At 45.8% G+C, this 27,701-nt stretch overlaps 1 protein-coding gene across 1 annotated transcript in view; it reads left to right on the forward strand.

The window, feature by feature from the left end:
* Positions 1-27,701, forward strand: part of LOC112101948 (SH3 and multiple ankyrin repeat domains protein 3) — a 205,631-nt gene that overhangs the window by 72,556 nt on the left and 105,374 nt on the right. Inside the window, exon 3 of the mRNA XM_026656392.1 lies at positions 1,408-1,483. Coding sequence (XP_026512177.1) covers positions 1,408-1,483 — 76 coding nt within the window. The remainder of the gene's footprint in view (positions 1-1,407; positions 1,484-27,701) is intronic.

Here is a 27,701-nt window from a genome sequence, read left to right on the forward strand (position 1 = left end):
TCTTTGCATTCTGAGCTGCCCTGGCCCGTTGCCTCCTCTCCCTGCATGTACTGCAGCCACATCTCTTGGCCGTTCGTCTCCCACAGGTGGCTGAGGTCTTGTCTCTTAGTAGCAGTGCCTTCCACAAGAAGCAGCGAGTTCTGCTGCCCACAGTTCAAGAAGGATGCTGATGAATTGGAGAGGGGTCAGAGAAGAGCCAGGAGAATGACCATGATTGTAGTAATAAGCTACATAGATTGAGCTCATTGAATCTAACAAAGAGAAGGTGAAGGAGTGACTTGGTTACAGTTTCTAAGTGCCTGCATGGGGAACAGATAGTTAATAGTGGGCTCTTCAGTCTAGCAGACAAAGGTGTAACGCAGTCCAATGACTGGAAGCTGAAGCTAGACAGATTCAGCCTGGAAATAAGGTGTAAATTGTTGACGGTGAGAGTAATTAACCAGTGGAACAATTCACCCAGGATCACAGAGAATTTTAAAATCCCTGACTATTTTTAAATCCAGACGGGAGGTTTGTCTAACAGCTCTGCTCTAGGCACTATTGTGGGGCAGGTCTCTGGCCTGTGCTGTGCAGGGGGTCAGACGAGAGGATCACAGTAGTCCCTGCTGGCCTTGGAATCTATGGGCATGTCCGCGCTGCAATAAAACGCCTGCAGCTGGCCCATGTCAGCTGACTTAGGGTCACAGGGCTCGGGCTGCAGGCCTATGAAATTGCAGTGTAGATGTTTGGGCTTGCGCTGGAGCCTGGGCTCTGGGCCCCACAAGGGAGCCGGCCCCAGAGACTAGGCTCCAGCCCAAGCCTGGATGTCTGCACTCCAATTTTATAGACCTCAGCCCGAGCCCAGGCCAGCCGCGGGTGTTTTATTGCAACAGTTTCTACACCCACCAAATGTGTTTGAACTTAAACTCCAGACCTAAGGGCCTAGTTTGACTCCCAGTGACATCAGTGGAAGCTGGATCAACGGCATATGAGAGTGTCTCTCGCCTGCACCTTATTCCGTGTGGGTTTCTGAACATTCGATACGTTTTGGGACAAACCTTTGGTGCTTGTCAATCAGTAGGTTGGACGCCGTATTGAAAAGTCCTTGTAGAAAACTGTTTTCTGTTGTGTGCATGTGGATCTGTGTTCAGAACACTTTGAGAAGTGAAGAGTGCATGCGTGTCTGTGTATGGACACATTCTGGGGCAGAGGAATATGCGTGTGGGATCTCTGCAAATGAGTCTGTGTGGGTACATATGGAGATGAAGAGGAGTATGTATACACGAATGGGTGTCTTTGTAGACATGTACCTGGAGGGAGCAGGTAGAGGAGCATGTGCATGCCTGCTCACACAGTCACATACTTCCAGGAAGATGGTTCTGATCCCATCTTTCAGCAGCATGAGAAATCTCTGCTTTTTTCTTACAGAAACGAGAGAAGACAGGACAAAGCGTCTCTTCCGACATTACACTGTGGGTTCATATGACAACTTCACCTCCCACAGGTAAGTGCCAGGCTACCTCATCAGTGAGAGATGGCAGAAAATGTGATATAGTTAAAGCCCATGGGACTGGTATCTCCTTTATTTATGTTGCAGTAGATCATGGGAAGGGAGCTTCCTTCAGTCAATCCACATTCTACACTGACAGTCCAGGAGTGGGGTTCTTTAGGCAAAAGGCTGAGATAAGTGATGACTATGAGTACTTTTGGCGGCAGAGGAGTAGGGGTCAGAGAAGTGCCTTTTTTTCCTAGTGACCCACGTTGGGGAATTGTGTTGGACATCCTGGGAGCTGGAGCTGGAGCCTGAGCATTGGGCAGGGATGGAGAGCTCTGGTTCTCTGCTGGAGAAGGACAGAAAGGGTGCTGTGTGCATGTGAGAGATAAAACAAGGACAGGTGTGTTAGAAATGCCATAGTTTAGATAAGGCTGGAGTGTTCTGGGACTGGAGGTGGTATGTGGTTTGCTGCGTTTGAGACAACCCCGAGATAAAATGTAAGGAGACACAGCACTCAGCGTGGAAATAGTGAAGAGAACGGGGTCTCTGTTGTTACACAGCCATGATTGGCCTGGGCCACGCGGGGCTGGGAGACATTCGGAATGGAAGGGGTCCTAGGACTTGGTTTGGTGTTTGAATCCAAAGCTGCACTTGGAGCTGGGTTTTTATGTGAGGTGCTTGGCTATATAGAGAAGGGGATAGGCTTGATGGTGCTTTGAGGATATGATCTCTGCTTACTCCTCGGCACCCATGCTTGTATAAGGCATTGGTCGGTGCAGGAGAATGGGATAGGCATTACAGAACGTGATACAATATGAACAAATTGTCACAGCTCTTTATAGGAAAACAGTCTCTCCAACCACATTGAAATCCTTCAAGTGTGTCAACAAAAGAGTGAATAAATGTTATTCTGTTGAGGTTCTGATAACAAGACAATCAGTGTGGTGTCTGGGCACCTTGGGGGAGAACTGGTAGATGTAATTTATATAAATTTTAAAAAAAAAAAAAAAGCCTTTGACAAAGTCCCTCGAGGGGCTGGTAAGGGTACTGTGTGGTCATGGGTACGAAGCAAAGTTCTGCCACAGATCAGAAACTGGCTAAGAGACAGAAAATGGCAATATGTGAATAGCGGGGATTCACCAGGGTCTGTGCTAGGTCTAATGTTGCATTTGTTTAGTATCTTAACATCTTGAAAAAGGCTGTGAATAGTGAGGTGGCAATTTGCAAATGACACAAAATTATTTAAGCCAGACAAGACTGGAGTGGACGGTGGGACTTAACCAAGCTAGGTGAATAGACAGATGAATGGCAGATGGAATTTACTTTTGACAAATGCAAGGTATTGAACATGAGAAGGAACCATTTGAACTACTCATACATATTACTGAGTTATAACTTCACTGTGATCACTTAGGACTAAAGGCCTGGTATCATTGTGAGCAGCTCAGTGAAAACATCTGCTTGGTGCACAGTGGCAGTCAAAAAGCAAACAAAATGTTAGGTTGTTTAAAGAAAGGAACAGAAGATATTACTGAAATTGTTGTAATATCATTATATAAGTGGAAGATACAGCTTGGAATGCTGTATTCAGTTCTGGTCGCCCCATCTCAAACGAGAGAGAGAGCAAAAACAGGGTCCAGTGGTGAAAATGACCAGGAGCATGGAAAGACTTCGGTATGAGAAGAGAGTGTAAAAGTTAGGGCTAACCTGGATACTCCCATTTACTCGCTAATAATACAATAACACAAAGGCTTAGTCTATGCTATAAAGTTTTGCCGGCATTGCTGTGTCGACAAGAAATGTGAAAAAAAATCACACCTCCTAGCTGACTTCGCTGTGCTGGGAAAACCCATCATGTCGATGCGGCTATGCCGACAGCAGAGTACTTCTGTCAACTTAACTAGTGTCACGTAGGGCAGTGGTTTGGCCAAGCCGTCAGAATTCCTTCTCCTGTCAACTTAACCGGTGACTCCAGCAGGGGGCTCTGCCAGCAAAGGCATACCGATATAGCGATATTGGCAAAGCATTTGTAGCATAGACCAGCCTGCAGATGCTCAATGAAACTGAAATGCCATGTGTTCAAAACTGATAAAACAAAATACTTTTTACATAAAACATAATGAACTTGTTGAACTCAAAGCCACAAGTTATCATTTAAATCAAGAGTTTAGCAAGATTCCAGAAAGGATTAGGTATTACTTTAGATAGGATGAAAGCGATAAAACCTTCATGCTTCAGAGAATAAGCCAAATGCTTACCAACAAGGAGGAAAAGTCCTCTATGAGCCGATTATTCCAAAATTGTTGGGTATGTGGTTTCTTGTACATTCTCCTGAAGCAGCTGATATTTAGCACGATCAAAGATGGGAGACTGGGTTAGGTGGACCATAGGTCTGATCCAGTGCAACAATTCCTGTGAAGTCACTGTGGGTGGCTAGTGTTTGGTAACAGATTGAGTTGCACTGGGGGAAACCTGGCTGGGTAGTGCTGATGTCACAACAGTTAGGTTAGTATTAGGGTGAGGAGACTGTTTGGGATGTTGGGATTATATTCAGGCCATTGATGCTTCAGTTGGTGTTGAAGATTCTGGGAGGAGGCGGTTTCCGTGACATGGCTGGTTTGGGCATGTGGCAAATAGCTCTTGTTGCCTTAGAGCGGCAGGCTGGAAAGGGTGTTAGGGTTATTATAGGACGAGGATTGGAATGGAGAATGAAAAGAACTGGGGCTGGTGTTGAGTAGCATGGTACACCTATTTGCCTGGCTGCCAATTATCACTGGTAAAGTTTGCAGATAACACAAAAATTGGGGGAGTAGTAAATAATGAAGGGGACAAGTCACTGGTGCAAAGCAATCTAGATCGTTTGGTAAACTGGGTGCAAGCAAACAATATCAAATAAAAAAACACAATAGGAGGACCGAAAGAATGCCACCATGGCTAAACAGCAGAGTAATGGAGGCTGTTAGAGGCAAGAAGGCATCCTTTAAAATTTGGAAGTCAGTCCTAATGAGGAAAATAGGAAAGAGAACAAACTCTGGCAAGTAAAATGTAGAAGTATAATAAGGCAGGCCAATACAGAATTTGAGAAGCACTTGCTGAAGATGCAAAAACTCAGTAAAAATGTTAAAGTACATCAGGAGCAGGTTGCCTGCGGGTCATGTTGTAGTGGGGTTACTAGATGACAAATGTGTTAAAGAAGAACCCCAAAGACAAAGCCACTGCAGAGAAGCAAAATGAACTCTTTGCGTCAGTCTTCATTGCAGAGGATGTGGGGGAGAAACTCACATCAGAGCTTTTCTTTTTGAGTGACAAATCTGAAGTACTGTCCCACATTGATGTGTCAATGGAAGAGGTTTTAGAACAAATGGATAAATTAAACAGTAATAAGTTATTAGGACCAGTTGGGATTCACCCAAGAATTCTGAAGGAACTCAAATATGAAATTACAAAACTACTGGCTGTGGTATTTAACCTATTGATGAAATCAGCCTCTGTAACAGATGATAGGAAGGTAACTAATGTAACACTGATTTTTAAAAAGGGCTCCAGAGGAGCTCCTGGTAACTACAGGCTGGTGAGCCTAACTTTAGTACTGGGCCAATTGGTTGAAACAGTAGTAAAGAACAGAATTTTCAGACACGGAGATAAACACGATTTGTTGGGAGAGAGTCAACATGGCTTTTGTAAAAGGAAATCATGCCTCACTGATCTGTTAGAATTCTTTGAGGGAGTCAGCAAGCATGTGGATATAACGTACTTGGATTTTCAGAAAGACTTTGAGAAGGTCCAATTCCAAAGGCTCTTAAGTAAACGAAGTAGCCTTGGGATAAGATGGAAGGTGCTCTCATGGATCATAACTGGTTGAAAGATAAGAAACGAAGTAGAGGACTAAATGGTCAGTTTTCACAATGGAAAGAGGTGAACAGTGGAGTCCCCCAAGGATCTGTACTGGGACATGTGCTGTTCAACATAGTCAATAATGATCTGGAAAAGGGGGTGAACAGTGAAGTGGAAAAGTTTGCACATGATTCAAAAGTATCCAAGATAGTTAAGTCCAAAGTAGATTGCAAGGAGTTAGAAGGATCTCACAAAACTGGGTGACTAGGCAACAAAATGGCAGATAAAACTCAATGTTGATAAGTGCAAAGTAATGCACATTGGAAAAAATAATCCCACCTATACATAGATACAGAATGATGGGGTCTAAATTAGCTGTTACCACCTAAGAAAGAGATCTTGGAGTCAATGTGCCCAGTTCTCTGGAAACGCCCACCCATTGCCCAGCACTGGCTAACAGTATGTTAGGAACTACTAGGAAATGGGTAGAAAATAAGAGACAAAATATAATAATAGCACTGTGTAAATTCTTGGTGTGCCCACATCTTGAGTGTGTGTAGTTCTGGTGGCCCCTTCTCAAAAAAAATAAATATAGTGGAACTGGAAAAGGTTCCGAGAATGACAACAGAGATAATAAAACATATGAAATGGCTTGCATAAGAGAATATACTAAAAAGGTTAGGGCAGTTCATCTTAGAAAAGAGATGACCAAAGGAGATAAGATAGAGATCTACAAAATCAGGAATAGTATGGGCCGTACTTACCTTTCATGGTATTTTCCCCATGAATAGTGTTTACCCTTTCACACAATACAAAAACCAGGGGTCACCCAATTAAATTAATAGGCTGCAGGTTTAGTACAAACAAGAAGTAGTACTTTTTCACACAACACGCAAGTAACCTGTGGAACTCATTGCCATGGGATGTTGTGAAGGCCAAAAATGTAACTGACTTCAGAAAAGAACAGGATAAGTTCATGACGGGTAGGTCCATCAATGACTCTTAGCCAAGATGGTCAGGATGCAACCCCATGCTCTGAGTGTCCCTAAGCCTCTGGCTGCCTGAAGATGGGAGTGGAAGACAGGGGTGGATCACTCCATAACTACCCTCTTTTGTACACTCCCCCTGAAGCTCTGGTATGGGCCAATGTCGGAGACAAGATACTGGCCAAGATGGACCATGGTCTGACCCACTATGACAGCTCTTGTGTTCTTAATGTGCATTTTAATACAGCTAAATGTCTACGTCTAGGAACAAAGAATGAACGCCATGCTTACAGAATATCCTGGGAAGCAGTGACTCTGAAAAAGATTTGGGGTCATGGTGGTTAATCAGCTAAACAAGAGCTTCCAGTGTGGTGCTGTGGCCAACAGAGCTAATGTGATCCTGGGGTGCATAAACGAGGGAATCTCTGGTAGGAGCAGAGAGGTTATTTTACCTCTGTCTCTGGAACTGGTGTGAACTGCTGGAATCCTGTGTCCAGTTCTGGTGCCCACAATTCAAGAAAGATGTTGATACATTGGAGAGGGTTCAGAGAAGAGCCATGAGAATGATTAAAGGATTAGAAAACATACTGTATAGTGATAGACTCAAAGAGCTCAATTTATTTAGCTAAACAAAGAGAAGGTTAAGGGGTGACTTGATTACAATCTATAGGTATCTACATGGGGACAAATATTTAACGGGCTCCACAGTGTAGCAGAGAAAGGCATGTTCCAATGCCTGTCATTTGAAGCTAGACAAATTCAGACTGGAAATAAGGTGTAATTTTTTTTAACAATGACAGTAATTAACCATTGGAACATTTTACCAAGGGTTGGGGTAGATTCTCCAGCACTGACCATTTTGAATTCAAGAGTGGCTGTTTTTTCTAACAGCTCTGCTCTAGGAATTATTGCAGAGCAGGCCTCTGGCCTGTGCTGTACAGGCAGGAGGTCAGACTAGATGATCACAATGGTCCCTTCTGGCCTTGGAATCTGTGACTCAGGAATCAATAATATGAGGTTGGAATTGCTGTGATTTTCTTTGGAAAATAGAAATATCCCAAATAATGAGAACTTGTTTTCCCCTCTTGGCCTCAGCAGCTCCTTTAGAGCAGAGATCTTTTCTTCTGAAAGCATCTTTCCAGCCAAGGGGAGCAGTAGACAGATACAACGGTGTACAGGTGCATCCCCCAGGTGGCTGATATGGGTAGCCCCTGTTGGGGAAACCCAGAAGGGTTGAACCAAATATTATGGATTAAGGTGCCATGAACCAACAGAATATAGGAGAAGGAAAATTCTGATTTCAGACTGGGCCAGAGAGCAGGCAAGTCTCTCCGGGAGAAGGAAAACTCTGATTTCAGATCTGAGCAGTCCAAGCTCACTAGCTTTCAAAGGTAGTGGCCTAGGGTGGAACTGCTGATACCTGTTCCCAGCAGGCCATGACATGGCATCCCCAGGAGTGCATAGGTTAGGTTGGCCTAACAAGCTAGTACATCTGAAACTCATTTGTTTCAGAAGCAGTACAGCAAACTGAAGAGTGCAGAGGTGGCGAGATAATATCTAAGGTGCTGTCGGCTCAGTACAGCAAAGCAGATTAAAACAATTTGAAGGAGAGCACTTATCCCGCCATCTCTCACTTCACTGGAGATCTCGAGAGTGGAAAGAGATCAACTCAATGACATTGTTTAAGGAAAGACTTCAAGGTGCTTGAGAAAATTATATACCATCTAGCTTAAATTGCAGGGAAAGTCTTTGTAATAGTTTCCAGGTGTGTATGGATGTCCCCCAGTGTGTAGTACGGAACAACTGGATCAGAGCGAAATGGCAGGTTTGTGGATTTATTCATCTGCCTCTTAGTTTAATAAATTGCAAGGAGAGCTTAAGAGCCAGGCTGTGGCGGCAGCCCCGCCTATTGGTAAGGGTCTGCGGCAACACGCGAGGAGGGGAACCCAGGCCCTCCCACTCCACCAGGTTCCAATGCGGGGGCTTTCTTGTGTATTGTAAGGCAGCAGTCCGTTACCTGCAGTCCAGCTAACACTCTCCCCTGGTCTCTTCCTACCTCTCTGCCCCTCCTTGGTGGCTGGCAGTTGTCCCCGGCAATCTGTTCCACAGGTCCCAGCTCCGGGCAGTAGACCTCTCCCTGGAAATGCCTTCCTGGCATAGTCCTGCTGCAGCAGTGAGCGCGGATCTGCTTCTCTCCACCTGCCACCCTGCTGTGCTGAAGAGACAGACTCCCTGTGTTAAGTCGCTTCCTCAGGCCAGTCAGAGCTGGGCTTCCCAGGCCCAGAGCTGCTCCTGCCCCCTTAACTCTCCAGTGGGAGGTTTACCCGCCCATCACATATCTGCAAACTGGAGCAGTGATGATTTTATGTTCTCTTCCAGGCCATTAACAAAAATGCTAAATAGCATAGGGCCAAGACCTGTTAGCTGTGGGACTCGCCTGGAAACAGACCGTTCAGTGATGGTTCCCTATTTACAGTCACATCTGGGGATCTCTCCATTAGCCTGCTTTCAATCCATTTAATGTGGGCCATGTGAATTTTATCTTTCTAGTTTTTAATCAGAATGTCATGCAGCGTCAAATCAAATGCCTTCCAGAAGTCTAAGTATATTACATCAACTCTATTATCTTTATCAGTCAAACTTGTGATCTCATCAAAACAATTGCCTTAGTTTGACAGGATCTATTTTCCATAGAACCCTGTTGATTGGCATTAATTATATTAACCTCCTTTAATACTTTATTAATTAATTCCCATATCAGATTGTCTTGCCTAAGTCCGATGTCAGCTTGACAGACTAGCCAGGTCCTCCCGTTTACCCTTTTTAAATCCTGGCACATTAGCTGCCTTCTGGAGCTTCCCCAGTGTTCCGACACTTATTGAAAATCAGCATTAAGGGTCCAGCGAGCTGCTCAGCCAGCACTTTTACAGATCAAGTGCAGGGGGGATGTCAGAGCGTGTGATTAATAAAACCAGCGATCCCACTCAACCGGGACCACGGCCCTGCTGCTCTTCCTGGCCGGGCCCATGCATCCCTACAGTTTCCCCTCTCCAGTTTCAGTTTGGCTGGTTTCATTTCCCACCTCTTCCCCAGTCCCACACTGCAGATGTTTCTTGGGGATGAGACCCACAGCTCTCACTTTTCCACCTCCCTCAAACTTTGGGTTTTCTCTAGGGCCCAGCACTGTAGTGCCTAAAAGGCAGTTCCTCATGGCACTGGCTTCCAGTCCAAGTCCAGCCCATCTTTGAAGAGATCGGGGTGGAGAGACTCCTTTCCTTCTCCTTCACTGGATTGCTTCTGCACTTTCCTTTCCTAAGGAGTCATGTATGTCCCTCTGCCCCCTCCAGTCCTCTAGAGTGGCACAGCTAGTAGGCAGCGTATGTGCAAAGAGCTTGACTCCAGTGTTCCATTCAGGATTATATAAAAGGAATCTCACCCAGACTCCTCCATTCCTTCTGAGCTGATGTATGCGGCCTTAGAGCAGGGATCGGCAACCTTTGGCATGCAGCCCATCAGGGAAAGCCACTGGCAGGCCGGGATGGTTTGTTTACTTGCAGCGTCCGCAGGTTCGGCCGATCGCAGCTCCCACTGGCCGCGGTTCGCTGCTCCAGGCCAATGGGGGCTGCGGGAAGCAATGGCCACCACATCCCTCGGCCCGCATTGCTTCCCGCAGCCCCCATTGGCCTGGAGCGGCAAATCGCGGCCAGTGGGAGCTGCGATCGGCCGAACCTGCGGACACTGCAGGTAAACAAACCATCCCGGCCCGCCAGCAGCTTTCCCTGATGGGCCGCATTCCAAAAATTGCCGATCCCTGCCTTAGAGCAAACTCTTCTGTCCTTTTCCTGGCGTACACCTTATTTCTTGCCTAGTTTTGACCCAGTGGGTCCGTAGTTCATTATGTGGAAGTAGTGACTGAAATGTGCTGGGCACTGTGCAAATATAGCGCCTGGTCTCTGCTCCAAAGAGCTTGCAATCTAGAAGGAAAGCAACAGACAGAGGGCGGGGTGAAGAATGAGGCACTACAGCAGAAGTTGCTGGCATTGTTCTGCCCTTCTGCCTAGACATTACTAGCTGGTCAGCTTTTTGTAGGCATTGTGATATAAGTAGTTCTCAAGGAGGAATTTGAAAGAGGCCAGGGTAGTTCAGCTGAGCATCCATGTGGAAAGGGGCTGGTGTTCAATAGCTAGTGTGACAAAAGCTGAGTCTTTGGCAGACTTCTCCTGTAGTTTTAGCTGTGTGCTTGTCGAGCGGCCTTGGCTGGTCTGCGTAAAATGCCTGCTTTGAAGAAGTGTTTGTTATAAAAAAGCTAATTTGCCTTAGACCAGGTATCCCGAATTTTTCATTCCATTCTAAGATGCTGGCTCAACGGGTAGTGATCTACGGCTCGATGTCTAGTTGGCAGCCGGTATCAAGCGAAGTGCCCCAAGGGTCGGTCCTGGGGCCAGTTTTGTTCAACAACTTTATTAATGATCTGGATGATGGGATTAATTACACCCTCAGCAAGTTCGCAGGTGACACTAAGCTGGGGGGAGAGGTAGATATGCTGGAGGGTAGGGATAGGGTCCAGAGGGACCTAGACAAATTGGAGGATTGGGCCAAAAGAAATCTGATGAGGTTCAACAAGGACAAGTGCAGAATCCTGCACTTAGAAAGGAACAATCCCATGCACTGCTACAGACTAGGGACCGACTGGCTAAGCAGCAGTTCTGCAGAAAAGGACCTGGGGGTTACAGTGGATGAGGAGCTGGATATGAGTCGACAGTGTGCCCTTGTTGCTAAGAAGGCTAATGGCATTTTGGGCTGTATAAGTAGAAGCATTGCCAGCAGATCGAGGGAAGTGATTATTCCCCTCTATTCGGCACTGGTGAGGCCACACCTGGAGTATTGCATCTAGTTTTGGTCCCCCCACTACAGAAGGGATGTGGACAAATTGGAGAGAGTCCAGCGGAGGGCAACAAAAATGATTAGGGGGCTGAGGCATATGACTTATGAGGAGAGGCTGAGGGAACTGGGGTTATTTAGTCTGCAGAAGAGAAGAAAGGGGGGATTTGATAGCAGCCTTCAATTACCTGAAAGGAGGTTCCAAAGAGGATGGCTCTAGACTGTTCTCAGTGGTACCAGATGACAGAACAAGAAGCAGTGGTCTCAAGTTGCAGTGGGGGAGGTCTAGGTTGGATATTAGGAAACACTATTTTACTATGAGGGTGGTGAAGCACTGGAATGGGTTACCTAGGGAGGTGGTGGAATCTCCATCCTTAGAGGTTTTTAAGGCCCGGCTTGACAAAGCCTTGGCTGGAATGATTTAGTTGGGATTAGGTCCTGCTTTGAGCAGGGGGTTGGACTAGATGACCTCCTCAGGTCCCTTCCAACCCTGATATTCTATGATTCTGTGAGACCTCACCAATGTCGAATAGAGGGGAATAATCACATCCCTCGATCTGCTGGCAATGCTCCTACTTATACAGCCCAAAATGCCATTAGCCTTCTTGGCAACAAGGGCACACTGTCGACTCATATCCAGCTCCTCATCCACTGTAACCCCCAGGTCCTTTTCTGCAGCACTGCTGCTTAGTCACTCGGTCCCCAGCTTGTAGCAGTGCATGGGATTCTTCCATCCTAAGTGCAGGACTCTGTACTTGTCCTTGTTGAACTTCATCAGGTTTCTTTTGGCCCAATCCTCTAATTTGTCTAGGTCCCTCTGGACCCTATCCCTACCCTCCAGCATATCTACCACTCCTCCCAGTTTAGTGTCATCTGCAAACTTGCTGAGGGTGCAGTCCACACCATAGTCCAGATCATTAATGAAGATATTGAACAAAACCGGCCCCAGGACCGACCCTTGGGGCACTCCGCTTGAAACCGGCTGCCAACTAGACATGGAGCCATTGATCACTACCCGTTGAGCCCGACGATCTAGCCAGCTTTCTATCCACCTTATAGTCCATTCATCGAGCCCATAGTTCTTTTGCGTAGAGACTGTCCGGTTTGGCCAATGTACATGGCAGAGGGGCATTGCTGGCACATGATGGCATATATCACATTGGTAGATGTGCAGATGAACGAGCCCCTAATGGTGTGGCTGATATGGTTAGATCCTATGATGGTGTCCCCTGAATAGATACGTGGACAGAGTTGGCAATCTCATCTAGTAGCTCATTCTACATGTAACCCTTCTGCCCCTCTAAGTTGGCAGCAACAAGGGCCGGGTTCAGTATCTAGGGGTTCTGTTTCAATAACGCAATGCAAAACCGGCTTGAGCCCCCACCCAGTGACCTGGGACAATTACATACCACCCCCCAGGCTTCCCCTCTCGCAAGCACGGAGTCTGAGTGTAGCAAAAGCCTTTTAATAAAGGAGGGAAACAATGCGGCATTATGTTGGGGAAACAGGATTCATAACACAAACCATGAGCAAAAGACCCACCTCCAAGTAAGTTTGGCAGTGTCCTTTTTCCCCTCAGGGTCTTAAGTCCAATCACCCCAAAGTCCAACAACCCCAAAGTCTCTGTCCCTGATCAGTGCTGCCCCAGAGTTCAAAAGTTTATCTGCAGAGTTTTACGCCCCCAGCCAGGGCAGAAATGGGGGGGGGGACACTCAGGATGTTAAGGGGCACCTTACGTGGTCCGAGGCCGACTGCCCCACCTCTCCGTGGAGTTCTGCTGCAGCCTTTACCATGAATGGCTCCGCTCTACCAGCCGCGCCGCTCCGTTCCTCTAACCGTCCCCACAAACTGCTCCGCTCCCTGTTCCAACCATCCCACAAACTGCTCAGCTCTGCCAGCTGCTCCACTCCACCAGCTGTCCCATGAACCGCTCCAGCTGCCCCTGCAAATGGCTCAGCTCCGCTCGCTGTTCTATGGGCCGCTCCAACCGTCCCACAAATTGCTCGGCTCTGCCAGCTGCTTAGCAATATATCTTCAGGCTCCCCCACTGGTTAATACAGCACTCAGTGATCTCAGCTCAGCAATTTTAGCTCTTTTAGTGATTTCAGCTTGTAGTAGGGGAGCCCCAGTGCTGGTGCACCATTGGCCCAAAGTGAATTCAGTTCAGCAACTTCTAGCTAGACTCCTAATGGAAGCAAACTTAGCTCTGCTATTCAACAGTGGAGAGAGGGGGTTAGTGCAGTTGGTGTTCCAGGCCCTCAAAAGAGGCCCATACCATCAGATACACATACCTGTCCCCAACCTCTCTCAATTCACTGGGTTTTGTAACCCATGCCCCTTGTCCAGCGAGTGCTACTTAGTTACTGGTGAGTCCCTCTGTCCTACAACAGTTCCACTGGCCTTGATTCACAGAAGCAGGGTAACAACACTTTATTCTTCCTGCCCCAAAACAGAGAAACTGGGGATCCCACACTAGCCAAAGTAACCACTTTCAGTTGTTGTTGTCCCAGGTTAGGCGGGTGGGTGTGCCTATGCAAACAAGATCAGCCCCTGAAGTTCTTTTCCACCCTCGCCATAATTCACCACCAGATGTCAGGGTAGAGCTTATCCTGACTCTGCTTACATCCAATTGAGCAACCTCAGCAAAGAGTGCTCTATCTCTGGCTCTCCCAAGGGGAATTGTGTGCCTAGCACATTTCTCTACCTGCACGGCCACAAATGTTCTAAAAGAAAATGCACCCAATAACTCTCTAAATTAACATAATGTCCAAGAACGGCACTAACAACACTCTCTCCCACCCAGCCCAGCCCTTCAGAGAAAGCATCAGAAGAGTACGGGTTCAAATGTCAATTCTAAAGGGCTGGACATTAATTTCATAATTGCTCATAGTCTAAATGGAAAAATAATTTATTCTTTGGCAAAGAATCTTGGATGTATCTCATCTTTAATTTAAAAGCAAGAAAATGTTGTATTCTCTCTCTCTCTCCCTCCCTCCCTCTCTCTCTTTTAATTGTCACTATCCCAGTGACCTGTAAAAGAGTCCTTCAGAATGCAAAGCCTTCTAGGAAAGCAATGCTGAATTTTTAATAAGAGCTTCTGTTGTAATTTACATGATGAATATACATACATCACCCCTGAAGTCCAGCCTATCTCATCTGGAGACACAGTAAGGCAGTGGCTCTCAACCAGGGGTATGTGTACCCTTGGGGGTATGCAGAAGTCTTCCAGGGGGTACATCAACTCATCTAGATATTTGCCTAGTTGTTGTGTTATGAGAAGGAGTAAATAACACTTCCTTATTTACTTTCTCCACACCAGTCATGATTTTATAGACCTCTCTCATATCCCCCCTTAGTTGTCTCTTTTCCAAGATGAAAAGTTCCTCTCTTATTAATCTGTCCTCATATGGAAGCTGTTCCATACCCCTAATCATTTATGTTGCCTTTTCTGCACCTTTTCCAATTCCAATATATATTTCTTGAGAGGGGTGACCACATCTGCACGCAGTATTCAGGATGTGGGCGTACCATGGATTTATATAGAGGCAACATGATATTTTCTGGCTTATTATCTATCCCTTTCTTAATGATTTCTAACATTCTGTTCACTTTTTTGACTGCCACTGCACATTGAGTGGATGATTTCAGAGAACTATCCACAATGACTCCAAGATCTCTTTCTTGAGTGGTAACAGCTAATTTAGACCCCATCATTTTATATGGATAGTTGGGATTATGTTTTCCAATGTGCATTACTTTGCATTTATCAACATTGAATTTCATCTACCTTTTGTAGCTCTTCACAGTCTGCTTTGGACTTAACTATCTTGAGTAGTTTTGTATCTGCAAATTTTGCCACCTCACTGTTTACCCCTTTTTCCAGATCATTTATGAATATGTTGAATAGGACTGGTCCCAGTACAGACCCCTGGGGGACACCACTATTTACCTCTCCCCATTCTGAAAACTGATCATTTATTCCTACCCTTTGTTTCCTATCTTTTAACCAGTTACCAATCCATAAAGAGGACCTTCCCTTTTATCCCAGGACAGCTTACTTTGCTTAAAAACCTTTGGTGACGGACCTTGTCAGAGCATTTCTGAAAACCTAAGTACACTGGATCCACTGGATCCCCCTTATCCACATGCTTGTTGACCCCCCTCAAAGAATTCTAGTAGATTGGTGAGGCATGATTTCCCTTTACAGAAACCATGTTGACTCTTCCCCAACAAATTATGTTCATCTATGTCTGACAATTTTGTTCTTTACTATACACCGCTACCTCGATATAACGCGACCCGATATAACACGAATTCGGATATAACGCGGTAAAGCAGTGCTCCGGGGGGGAGGCTGTGCACTCCAGTGGATCAAAGCAAGTTCAATATAACACAGTTTCACCTGTAACGCGGTAAGATTTTTTGGCTCCCGAGGACAGCGTTATATCGAGGTAGAGGTGTAGTTTCAACCAGTTTGCCCGATACTGAAGTCAGGCTTACCGGCCTGTAATTGCCGGGATCACCTCTGGAGCCCTTTTTAAAAATTGGCCTCACATTAGATATCCTCCAGTCATTTGGTACAGAAGCTGATTTAAATGAGAGGTTAGAGACTACAGTTAGTAGTTCTGCAATTTCACATTTGAGTTCCTTCAGAACTCTTGGGTGAATACCATCTGGTCCTGGTGACTTATTGCTGTTTAGTTTATCAATTTGTGCCAAAACCTCCTCTAATGACACCTCAATCTGGGACAGTTCCTCAGATCTGTCACCTAAAAAGAATGGCTCAGGTTTGGGAATCTCCCCCAAATCCTCAGCTGTGAAGACCAATGCAGTGAATTTATTTAGTTTCTACACAGTGACCTGATTGTCCTTGAGTGCTCCTTTAGCATTTTAGTCGTCCCATGGCCCCACTGGTTGTTTAGCAGGCTTCTTGCTTTTGATGTACTTACAAAAATTTTGCTGTTACTTTTTGAGTCTTTGGCCAGCTGCTCTTCAAATTCTCTTTTGGCCTTCCTAATTATATTTTTACACTTCATTTGCCAGAGTTTATGCTCCTTTCTATTTTCCTCACTAGGATTTAACTTCCATGTTTGAAAGGATGCCTTTTTGTCTCTCACTGCTTCTTTTACTTTGTTGTCTAGTCATGGTGGCACTTTTTTGGTTCTCTTACTTCGTTTTTTTAATTTGGGGTATACATTAAAGTTGAGCCTTTATTATAGTATCTTTTAAAAGTTTCCAGGCAGCTTTCAGGGATTTTGGCACTGTTTTTTTTTTTTAATTTCTGTTTAACTAACTTCCTCTTTTTTTTTTGAAGTTCCCCTTTCTGAAATTAAATGCTACAGTGTTGGGCTGCTGTGGTGTTTTCCCCGCCACAGGGATGTTAAATTTTATCATGTTATGGTCACTGTTACCAAGCGGTCCAGCTATATTCACCTGTAGGACCAGATCCTGTGCTCCATTTAGGACTAAATCAAGAAATTGCCTCTCCTCTTGTGGGTTCCAGGACTAGCTGCTCCAAGAAGCAGTCATTTAAGGTGTCAAGAAACTTTATCTCTGCATCCCGTCCTGAGGGGACATGTACCCAGTCAATATGGGGATAGTTGAAATCCCCCATTATGATTGAGCTTTTATTTTTATAGCCTCTCTAATCTCCCTGAGCATTTCACAGTCACTATCGCCATCCTGGTCAGGTGGTCGGTAATATATCCCTACTGCTATATTCTTATTATTCGAGCATGTAATTACTATCCATAGAGATTCTATGGTACAATTCAGTTCATTTAAGATGTTTACTTCATTTGATTCTACGCTTTCTTTCACATCTAGTGCCACTCCCACCAGCACAACCTGTTCTGTCCTTCCGATATATGTAGTACCCTGGTATTACTGTGTCCCATTGATTATCCTCATTCCACCAAGTTTCTGTGATGCCTATTATTCCAATATTCTCATTTAATACGAGGCATTCAAGTTCACCCATCTTATTATTTAGAATTCTAGCACTGGTATGTAAACACTTTAAAAACTTGTCACTTTTTAGCTGTCTGCCATTACATGATGTAATTGAATGGAACTCTTTTTCATTTGACTGTTTCTCATCAGATCCTACCCGTATTTTATCATCTTCCATCTTCTCCTCCTTACTAGGACATAGAAAATCTCCATTAATAGATCCTCCCTTAAGGGATGTCTCTGTCCGAACCACATACTCCTCCGCACCTGTCGGCTTTCCCCAAGCTCTTAGTTTAAAAATTGCTCTGCGACCTTTTTAATTTTAAGGGCCAGCAATCTGGTTCCATTTTGGTTTAGGTGGAGCCCATCCTTCCTGTATAGGCCCCCCCCCGTTCCCAAAAGTTTCCCCCATTCCTAATAAATCTAAATCCCTCCTCCCTACACCATCGTCTCATCCACACATTGAGACCCTGCAGTTCTGCCTGTCTAACTGGCCCTGCACGTGGAACTGGAAGCATTTCAAAGAATGGCTCCCATGGAGGTCCTGGACTTCAATCTCTTGCCTAGCAGCCTAAATTTGGCCTCCAGGACGTCTCTCCTATCCTTCCCTATGTCATTGATACCTACATGTACCACGACCACCGGCTCCTCCACAGTACTACACATAAGTCTGTCTAGATGTCTCGAGAGATCCACAACCTTCGCACCAGGCAGGCAAGTCACCATGCGGTTCTCCCGGTCATCGCAAACCCAGCTATCTATGTTTCTAATGATCAAATCCCCCATAACTATTACCCGTCTCTTGCCAATAACTGGAGTGCCCTCCCCTGGAGCGGTATCCTCAGTGTGAGAGGATAACACGACATCATCTGGAAGGAGGGTCCCAACTATGGGATCATTTCCCTCTGCTCCAGTTAGATTCTCTCCTTCCCTGGGACTTTCATCCTCCTCAACAGCACAGAGGCTGTCAGACTGGGGGTGGGACCGTTCTACTGTGTCCCGGAAAGTCTCATCTATGTACCTCTCTGTCTACCTCAGCTCCTCCAGCTCAGCCACTCTGGTCTCCAAAGTCCGTACACGGTCTCTGAGGGCCAGGAGCTCCTAACACCGAATGCATACATACGCCACCAGCCCACAGGGCAGGTAATCAAACATGCTGCATTGGGTGCAATAAACTGGATAGCCCCCACTCTGTTGCTGGACTTCTGCCTGCATTCTCTTTTTATTCCTGCAGCTCGTTCCTTTGTTGATGTTTTGTTTTTATCAGGGGGTGGTTTTGGCTTTAAGTGTAAAGAATGTGAAGTGTCTCAAGCTCCCCGCTCATACTTCTCTAAACACACACACTGCAGACAACAAACTTACCCCAAGGGTCACGTAATTGCTCCTCCTTCGCTGGAGAACTTCCTTGCAAAACTCCCCTGTTAGCCACTCCTGTTCGCTAGCTCCTTTGGCTGCTTAGGAGCGGGCTTTTTAAAGCCCTGGTCTTCCTGAGTAGCCCCGTCCCCTGGTTAAGGGTTGATGGGGGCTAAAGGGCTTAGGGATCACAGTCTCGTTAAGAAGCTCTTAGCCTTGCCTAGCAGGCGGCTAGCCTCAGCACACGGTCCCCCAAACAAAGAGACCACATGGTATATTTCAGTCAAGCAGCAAGCACAACACAAACACAGATACACACACTACAGATAACAAACTTACCCCAAGGGTCACGTAATCGCTCCTCCTTCACCTGGAGAACTTCCTCGCCAAACTCCCCTGTTAGCTGCTCCTGTTCGCTATCTGCTGTGACCTGTCATCATGTAGTTCCTTGATAAAGATATTGAATAGTGGTGGGTCATGCTCAGATCCCTGGGGGACCCCTTCTAGAAGCATCCTTGCTCGTTCATAGCCCTTCATTAACAATTACGTTTTGAGATCTCTCAGTGAGCCAGTTTTTTAATCCATCTAATGTGTACCCTGTTAGTGCCACACAATGCAAGTTTTTTAATCAAAATGTCATGTGGTAATAAGTCAGATGCCTTGGAGAAATCCAAGCTTGTTGTATCAACACAGTGACCTTTATCAGCCAGAACTGTAATCCTGCCAAAAAAAGACAACAGGTTTGTTTGACAAGACCTCGCTTCCATGAAACCAGGCTGACTGGCAGTAATTATACATTTCTAGCCTCCGTTCTCTGTTGATGGAGTCCTGAATTAACTTTTCCACTATTTTACCCAGTATGGATGTCAGGCTAACTGGTCTGTAGTTCCCTATGGTTTCCCTTTTACCTTTTTACAAGATTGGAATTATGTCCGCAGTCCTCCAGGTCGGTGGAATTCCCCCCGTTTTCAAGGATTTGTTAAGAATTAGCATTGGTGATTCAGAGAGTGCCGCAGTTAGTGCGTTTGCCTTGGGGTGATGTTGTCCATGCCCATTGGTTTGGAAATGTTCAGTTTCAGCAGATGCTGCCTCACATCCTCCGTTGTTAGAGATGGTAAGCTTTTTATTCCATGCGTAACATCATACGGGATGGACACATCCTCCTGCTTTGTTCCAAGCACAGAACAGAAATATCTCTTGAACATTTCTGCCTTTTCTATATCACTATTTACAGTTTTGCCATCTGCGTCTAGCAATGGACCTATACCTGACCTGGCGGTATTTTTTTGTGAAGAGGCGCCCTCCTTGCATGGAGATATTGTAGAAGCCATTGAGCGTATTTCCGTACCCAAGCGTTTCTTTGGCTGCACTCCATCTCTCTAACGATGGAATCAGACATTCAGAGAAATAATAGAGCTCAAAACACTGAACAAAGATACAAAATATCTCTGGCCACAGAGCAACCCTCACAAGGCTACCATCTCAGGGCAGTTAGTCACCTTAACCTATGTGAAGGAGATGAGATGTATGTTCGCTTTCCAGCGAGGCTGTGACACAGCATGCCCTGTGTTTGATTACACGATGCTTATGTTACAAGGCCCTTCCATTTATTTTTTAAACACCTCAGCAAATCCCTGCCAAGATATTGTTATGCCAATGGTCCTGCAGCACCTTTGTGAACAAATGGCTCTGATTTGGGATGGCTTTCGCAGCAGGGCTCAGCCAGAAATGCAGTTCTGAAAGCCAACAGACACAATTCTGCCACTGAACCAACACAGCCTTGTGATTAACTTCAAGAGCAACGGCAAACACACGGCCAGATCCCTGCCCCATTGGGCATGCTCACTAGAAGAGTTTGTGTCTCTTCAGAAAATCGCTGAGAACCTCTGATTAACCCTGTCTAGCCAATCCCTGCTGAAACTACGGTGAGGAATAGTTTCCTACACAGAACTGCTTTCCTGTGCAAATTTCATCGGAGGTTGCTGCAATGGGTCTGCTGGCCCAGCGGAATTCCACTCACTTTCATGTGCAAAGGACAGGGTTCATTAATTTAGTAGACAAAGGCATACCCATGTCCAATGAGTGCACGCTGAAATCAGACAAATTCAAACTAGAAATAAGGTACAGGTTTTTTTAACAGTGAATATAACTAACCTTTAAACAACTAATTTATGGATGTGGTGGATTCTCCCCTTTTAATCTTGAAACCGAGATTGGATGTCTTTTTAAAAGATCTGCACTAGCTCAACCAGAAGTTTGGGCTTGGTGCAGGAATCACTCTGCGAAATTCTGTGGCCTGTCTTACAAAAGAGGTCAGACGAGATGAGCATAATGGTCCTTTCTGGCATTAAGGTATATGGAAGACACCATCTGGGTCATCAGGACAATTCTGTCTAAGGTAATTATCATCTTTCTAGATTCTTATAGCTCACCCATTGGAGCACCTTCCAGCAATCCATAAAGTGAAGTGTCACATCAGATTCCTTCTCAGTTTCTGTCCCTGGGGAAACATGCACACGTTGTTCTTGTTGTAGGGTTGGGGAGCCGGGGGTGGTAATGATCTGATGGGTGAATTTTTCAGTTACAGGGAGGTTACAGAAGTGCATCTTGCCCTTGAATCAGAGAGTGGGATGCTGGACGTGGTTCTGGGGGAGTGAGTTCTATACGATCTTGGACCAGCCCCCAGAAAGTGTTGTCTTTTGCACAAACGCCTTTACAGTGGACAATCACATTGTGCCTGTGTGAGAGTTGTCGTGGGAGGTGGAGGTCCCGGTGCTCCAGGCAATCTTTTAGGTGTCCTGGACCCATTCTGTTCATGTCTTAAAGATAAAAACCAAAGTCTTGCATTTGATGTGATGATTTTGGGGAGACGGTGTCGCAAGTGGAAGGCAGGTCTGATGTGTTCATGACACTCCATGCTGCTGATGAGAAGGGCTATCACATTGTTCTCAGGGGTGGGACAGAGCCTTCTAGCCAAGCGGAGCCGGTACACGCTACTTACAGGTGTGGCAATGTGGGAGCTCAGTGACAGTGAGGAATCTGGTAGCCTTCCAAACTATGGACTGACTTGACCAGCTGTGGTTGTGAGTTTTCATCCGGGGAGACTGCACCAGGGCTGCAAACTCCTCAGATTATTTTTCCCTCTGTCAGCCAAGATCACATGCTACGGTTTAACTTCAGTCAGTTCTGCAGAAGCTGAACTCCAAGAGCTGAACTCAGCCGAACAGTGGGTGACCGTGGTATTGTCCTATGTTCTGTAGGATAGAGAGAGCTGTGTGTTACCCCTGCACTGTTGGCATTTAAGTCTATGTTGTCTCAATAGGGGTATGGGACCAGAGAGAGAACTGATCTTTGTGAACTGATCTGCACGTGAAAGGCCAGGTGGCAGAAGAGCAGCTTCTTTTCGCTCTCCTTTGGGGTGAGTCCTTTTAGGAGGGATTCAGATCATTTGGATACATTCCTCTGGAATCCTGCTGTCTCCTTCAGGTGAGAGAGCAGAACCTCATGATCAGCCGTGACAAATGCTGCAATACGCTTCAGGAACGGAAGAACAGTTGCTTGCCCTTCCTCCACTGAGAGCAAGAGATAAACCATCAGTGCCACTTGTCGTCAGATGTTTGGCTTGCGTGCGTGCTCTCTCTGCGTGCTGTACTGACTCCATGGTTTGCTCTGAATCCAGTTTACGCAGAATCCTATATATTGAATCAGCTAGCTAGGCTTGAAGGTAACCTTTAGCTACCTTCTCTGTGAGCTTGCTGAGGAATAGACGTGTTGATGCTACATACTTTGTTAGCTGGGGGTGATGCTTCAGTGATGATGGTCACACAACTGCCAGACGTTCCTTCACTGAATGAGGCACTGGCTGTTTCATTCAGAAGAGAAGCAAATTGCCCATGGGTCTCAATAACCAGCCAGGAGGGGCTGGGGCCTCATTCACAGGTAGTGGATCATGCCTCCATTCGTGTGAGAGCAACAGAATGAGGACAGTCGACTTAAAAAAAAAGCCAACTTCAGCAGTCTCAGAGAACTGGTAGGTGTAGATAAGGTCCTGTGGGAAGAAAAAACTAAGGGAAAACGGAATTCAGAGGAGCTGGCAGTGTCTCAAGGAGATAATATTAAAGGTACAACTGCAAACTATCCCTATGTGAAGGAAAGTCAGAGCCCCATTGGCTGCGTACTATTCATCCTATCAGGAGCTTTTTAATGACCTGAAAATAAAAAACGACTGCTACAAAAAGCGTGAATGAATGGCAGAGGAGTATAAAAGAATAGCACAAGCATGTAGGGACAAAATCAGAAAGGCCAAGGCACAAAATGAGTTACACCCAAGCAAGGGATATAAAAGGCAATAAGAAGAGTTTCTTTAAATACATTAGGAGCAAGAGAAAAATGAAGGAAAGTGCAGGTCCCCTACTTAGTGAGGAAGAAGAACTAATAACTGATGACCTCAAGAAGGCTGAGGTGTTTAATGCCTGTTTTGCTTTGGTTTTCACTAAAAGGGTTGATGGTGACCAGTCACTCAATACAATTAATATTAACAAAGGGGAAGGAATACAAGCCAAAGTAGGGAAAGAACCGGTTAAAGAGTATTTAGTTAAGTTAGAAATATTCAAGTCAACAGTGCCTAATGAAATTCATCATGGGATACTTAAGGAACTAGTTGAAGCAATCTTGGCACCATTAGTGGTTATCTTTGAGACCTGATTGAGAATGGATTTGGTCCCAGAGGCCTGGAGAGGGCAAACATAGTACCTGTCTTTAAAAAAGGGAACAAAGAGGATGCAGGGAATTACAGACTGGTGAGCCCTGACTTCTGTACCTGGAGTAATACTGGAATAAATTATTAAACAATCAATTTTTAGAGGTGGATGAGGCTTTTTTTAAACAACTAACAAAATCATCCAAAGCCCAAGATTTGGTGGTGATGGGGGACTTCAACTATCCGGATATATGTTGGGAAAATAACACAGCGGGGCACAGACTATCCAACAAATTCTTGGACTGCATTGCAGACAACTTTTTATTTCAGAAGGTTGAAAAAGCTACTGGGGGGAAGCTGTTCTAGACTTGATTTTAACAAATAGGGAGGAACTCGTTGAGAATTTGAAAGTAGAAGGCAGCTTGGGTGAAAGTGATCATGAAATCATAGAGTTTGCAATTCTAAGGAAGGGTAGAAGGGAGAACAGCAAAATAGAGACAATGGATTTCAGGAAGGCGGATTTTGGTAAGCTCAGAGAGCTGATAGGTAAGGTCCCATGGGAATCAAGACTGAGGGGAAAAACAACTGAGGAGAGTTGGCAGTTTTTCAAAGGGACACTATTAAGGGCCCAAAAGCAAGCTATTCCGCTGGTTAGGAAAGATAGAAAATGTGGCAAAAGACCACCTTGGCTTAACCACGAGATCTTGCATGATCTAAAAAATAAAAAGGAGTCATATAAAAAATGGAAACTAGGACAGATTACAAAGGATGAATATAGGCAAACAACACAGGAATGCAGGGGCAAGATTAGAAAGGCAAAGGCACAAAATGAGCTCAAACTAGCTACAGGAATAAAGGGGAACAAGAGGACTTTTTATCAATACATTAGAAGCAAGAGGAAGACCAAAGACAGGGTAGGCCCACTGCTTAGTGAAGAGGGAGAAACAGGAACAGGAAACTTGGAAATGGCAGAGATGCTTAATGACTTCTTTGTTTCGGTCTTCACCGAGAAGTCTGAAGGAATGCCTAACCTAGTGAATGCTAATGGGAAGGGGGTAGGTTTAGCAGATAAAATAAAAAAAGAACAAGTTAAAAATCACTTAGAAAAGTTAGATGCCTGCAAGTCACCAGGGCCTGATGAAATGCATCCTAGAATACTCAAGGAGCTAATAGAGGAGGTATCTGAGCCTCTAGCTATTATCTTTGGAAAATCATGGGAGACTGGAGAGATTCCAGAAGACTGGAAAAGGGCAAATATAGTGCCCATCTATAAAAAGGGAAATAAAAACAACCCAGGAAACTACAGAGCAGTTAGTTTAACTTCTGTGCCAGGGAAGATAATGGAGCAAGTAATTAAGGAAATCATCTGCAAACACTTGGAAGGTGGTAAGGTGATAGGGAACAGCCAGCATGGATTTGTAAAGAACAAATCATGTCAAGCCAATCTGATAGCTTTCTTCGATAGGATAACGAGTCTTGTGGATAAGGGAGAAGCTGTGGATGTGGTATACCTAGACTTTAGTAAGGCATTTGATACGGTCTCGCATGATATTCTTATCGACAAACTAGGCAAATACAATTTAGATGGGGCTGCTATAAGGTGGGTGCATAACTGGCTGGATAACCGTACTCAGAGAGTTGTTATTAATGGTTCCCAATCCTGCTGGAAAGGCATAACGAGTGGGGTTCCGCAGGGGTCTGTTTTGGGACCGGCTCTGTTCAATATCTTCATTAACGACTTAGATATTGGTATAGAAAGTACGATTATTAAGTTTGCGGATGATACCAAACTGGGAGGGATTACAACTGCTTTGGAGGACAAGGTCATAATTCAAAATGATCTGGACAAATTGGAGAAATGGTCTGAGTTAAACAGGATGAAGTTTAACAAAGACAAATGCAAAGTGCTCCACTTAGGAAGAAAAAAATCAGTTTCACACATACAGAATGGGAAGAGACTGTCTAGGAAGGAGTACGGCAGAAAGAGATCTAGGGGTTATAGTGGACCACAAGCTAAATATGAGTCAACAGTGTGATGCTGTTGCAAAAAAAGCAAACGTGATTCTGGGATGTATTAACAGGTGTGTTGTGAGCAAGACACGAGAAGTCATTCTTCCGCTCTACTCTGCTCTGGTTAGGCCTCAGCTGGAGTATTGTGTCCAGTTCTGGGCACCGCATTTCAAGAAAGATGTGGAGAAATTGGAAAGGGTCCAGAGAAGAGCAACAAGAATGATTAAAGGTCTTGAGAACATGACCTATGAAGGAAGGCTGAAAGAATTGGGTTTGTTTAGTTTGGAAAAGAGAAGACTGAGAGGGGACATGATAGCAGTTTTCAGGGATCTAAAAGGGTGTCATAAGGAGGAGGGAGAAAACTTGTTCACCTTAGCCTCTGAGGATAGAACAAGAAGCAATGGGCTTAAACTGCAGCAAGGGAGGTCTAGGTTGGACATTAGGAAAAAGTTCCTAACTGTCAGGGTGGTTAAACACTGGAATAAATTGCCTAGGGAGGTTGTGGAATCTCCATCTCTGGAGATATTTAAGAGTAGGTTAGATAAATGTCTATCAGGGATGGTCTAGACAGTATTTGGTCCTGCCATGCGGGCAGGGGACTGGACTCGATGACCTCTCGAAGTCCCTTCCAGTCCTAGAATCTATGAATCTATGAATTTGTAAGTACCTAGAGCAGTGGTGGGCAACCTGCGGGCCGCACGTGGCCCATCGGGGTAATCCACTGTGGGCTTACAGACAGTTTGTTTATATTTGCATGGCTCCCCGCAGCTCCCAGTGGCCGTGGTTCACCCTTCCTGGCCAATGGGAGCTGTGGGAAGCAGTGGCCAGTATGTCCCTGTGACCTGTGCCACTTCCCACAGCTCCCATTGGCCGGATAATGGAGTGGAAAGTATTGCTTATAAAATTTGCAGATGACACCAAGCTGGGAGGGATTGCAAGCACTTCAGAGAACAGGATTAGAATTCTAAGTGACCTTGACAAATTGGAGAATTGGTCTGAAACCAATAAGAAGAAATTCAGTAAAGATAAGTGCAAAGTACTTCATGTAGGAGGGAAAAATCAAATGTACAGCTACAAAATGAGGAATAACGGACTAGGTGGTAGCACTGCTGAAAAGGATCTGGGAGTTAGAGTGGATCACTGAGGTACTTGATGCATTTTTTGCCTCGGTCTTCACAGACAAGGTCAGCTCCCAGCCTGCTGCACTGGGTAGCACAGTATGGGGAGGAGGTGAGCAGCCCTCAGTGGTGAAAGAACAGGTTAAGGACTATTTAGAAAAGCTGGACATGCACAAGTCCATGGGTCCAGATCTAATGCATCTGAGGGTGCTGAGGTAGTTGGCTGATGTGATATGCAAAGCCATTGGCCATTATCTTTGAAAACTCGTGGTGATCGGGGGAGGTCCCCGACGATTGGAAAAAGGCAAATATAGTGCCCATCTTTAAAAGAGGGAAGAAGGAGAATCTGGGGCATTACAGACCGGTCAGCCTCACCTCAGTAGCTGGAAAAATCATGGAGCAGGTCCCCAAAGAATCCATTTTGAAGCACTTGGAGGAGAGGAAGGTGTTCAGGAACAGTCAGCATGGATTCACCAAGGGCAAGTCATGCCTGACTAACCTAATTGCCTTCTATGATGAGATAACTGGCTCTGTGGATGAGGAGAAAGCAGTGGATGTGATATACCTTGACTTTAGCAAAGCTTTTGATACGGTCTCCCACAGTATTCTTGCCAGCAAGTTAAAAAAGTATGGGCTGGATGAATGGACTATAAGGTGGATAGAAAGCTGGCTAGATCGTCGAGCTCAACGGGTAGTGATCAATGGCTCAATGTCTAGTTGGCAGCTGGTATCAAGCGGAGTGCCCCAAGGGTCGGTCCTGGGGCCATGCAGTAGTTTTGGGCCGCGGTTCGGCCCTCAGCGGGGCTGTGGGGTATCCCACCGCCTCGCTACAGTCAGAAAAGAGCCCCGAGCCCTCAATCAGGGCGGGGCAGTAATCACACAGTCAGGCAAATACCCAGGCCTTTAAGCAGGGGCTGGGTCAGGGTTTGTAGCAGCCCAAGCCCTAGGTCAGGGCGGGGCAGCAAACAAATAGTCAAACAGCGGCCCAGGCCTTGTAGCAGGGGCTGGGTCAGTAGCATATAGTCAATCAGGTACCCAGCCTCTCTAGGCCAGGGGAAACGGGGGGAGTCTGCTACCCAAGGAGTGGGTGGCAGGGGGACGCAGGCCCTCCCACTCCACTGCGTCCCAGCCCGGGGCCCTAGCAGCGGCGGAAACTCGCTGCTGTCAGTGGGGATCCTGGCCGCAACACACTGACATCGGCTCTGGCAGTGCAGCAGCCAGACTGGGGTCGGCTGCCCCCGGGCTACTTCCACACTCCCCCTCGTATGGTACCTGGGCCGTGTTAGTGTCGTCGGTGCTCTCCACCAGCATTGGCTCCTCTGGGAGGTAGCGAAGGGCAGGCTCGGCTCCTCCTCGGGGTACCTGGCACGGGGCAGGCTTGGCCAGTCCTCCTC

Source organism: Terrapene carolina, unplaced genomic scaffold (assembly GCF_002925995.2).
Source record: "Terrapene carolina triunguis isolate 2854851 unplaced genomic scaffold, T_m_triunguis-2.0 Scaffold230, whole genome shotgun sequence".
NCBI classification, from domain to species: domain Eukaryota; kingdom Metazoa; phylum Chordata; order Testudines; family Emydidae; genus Terrapene; species Terrapene triunguis.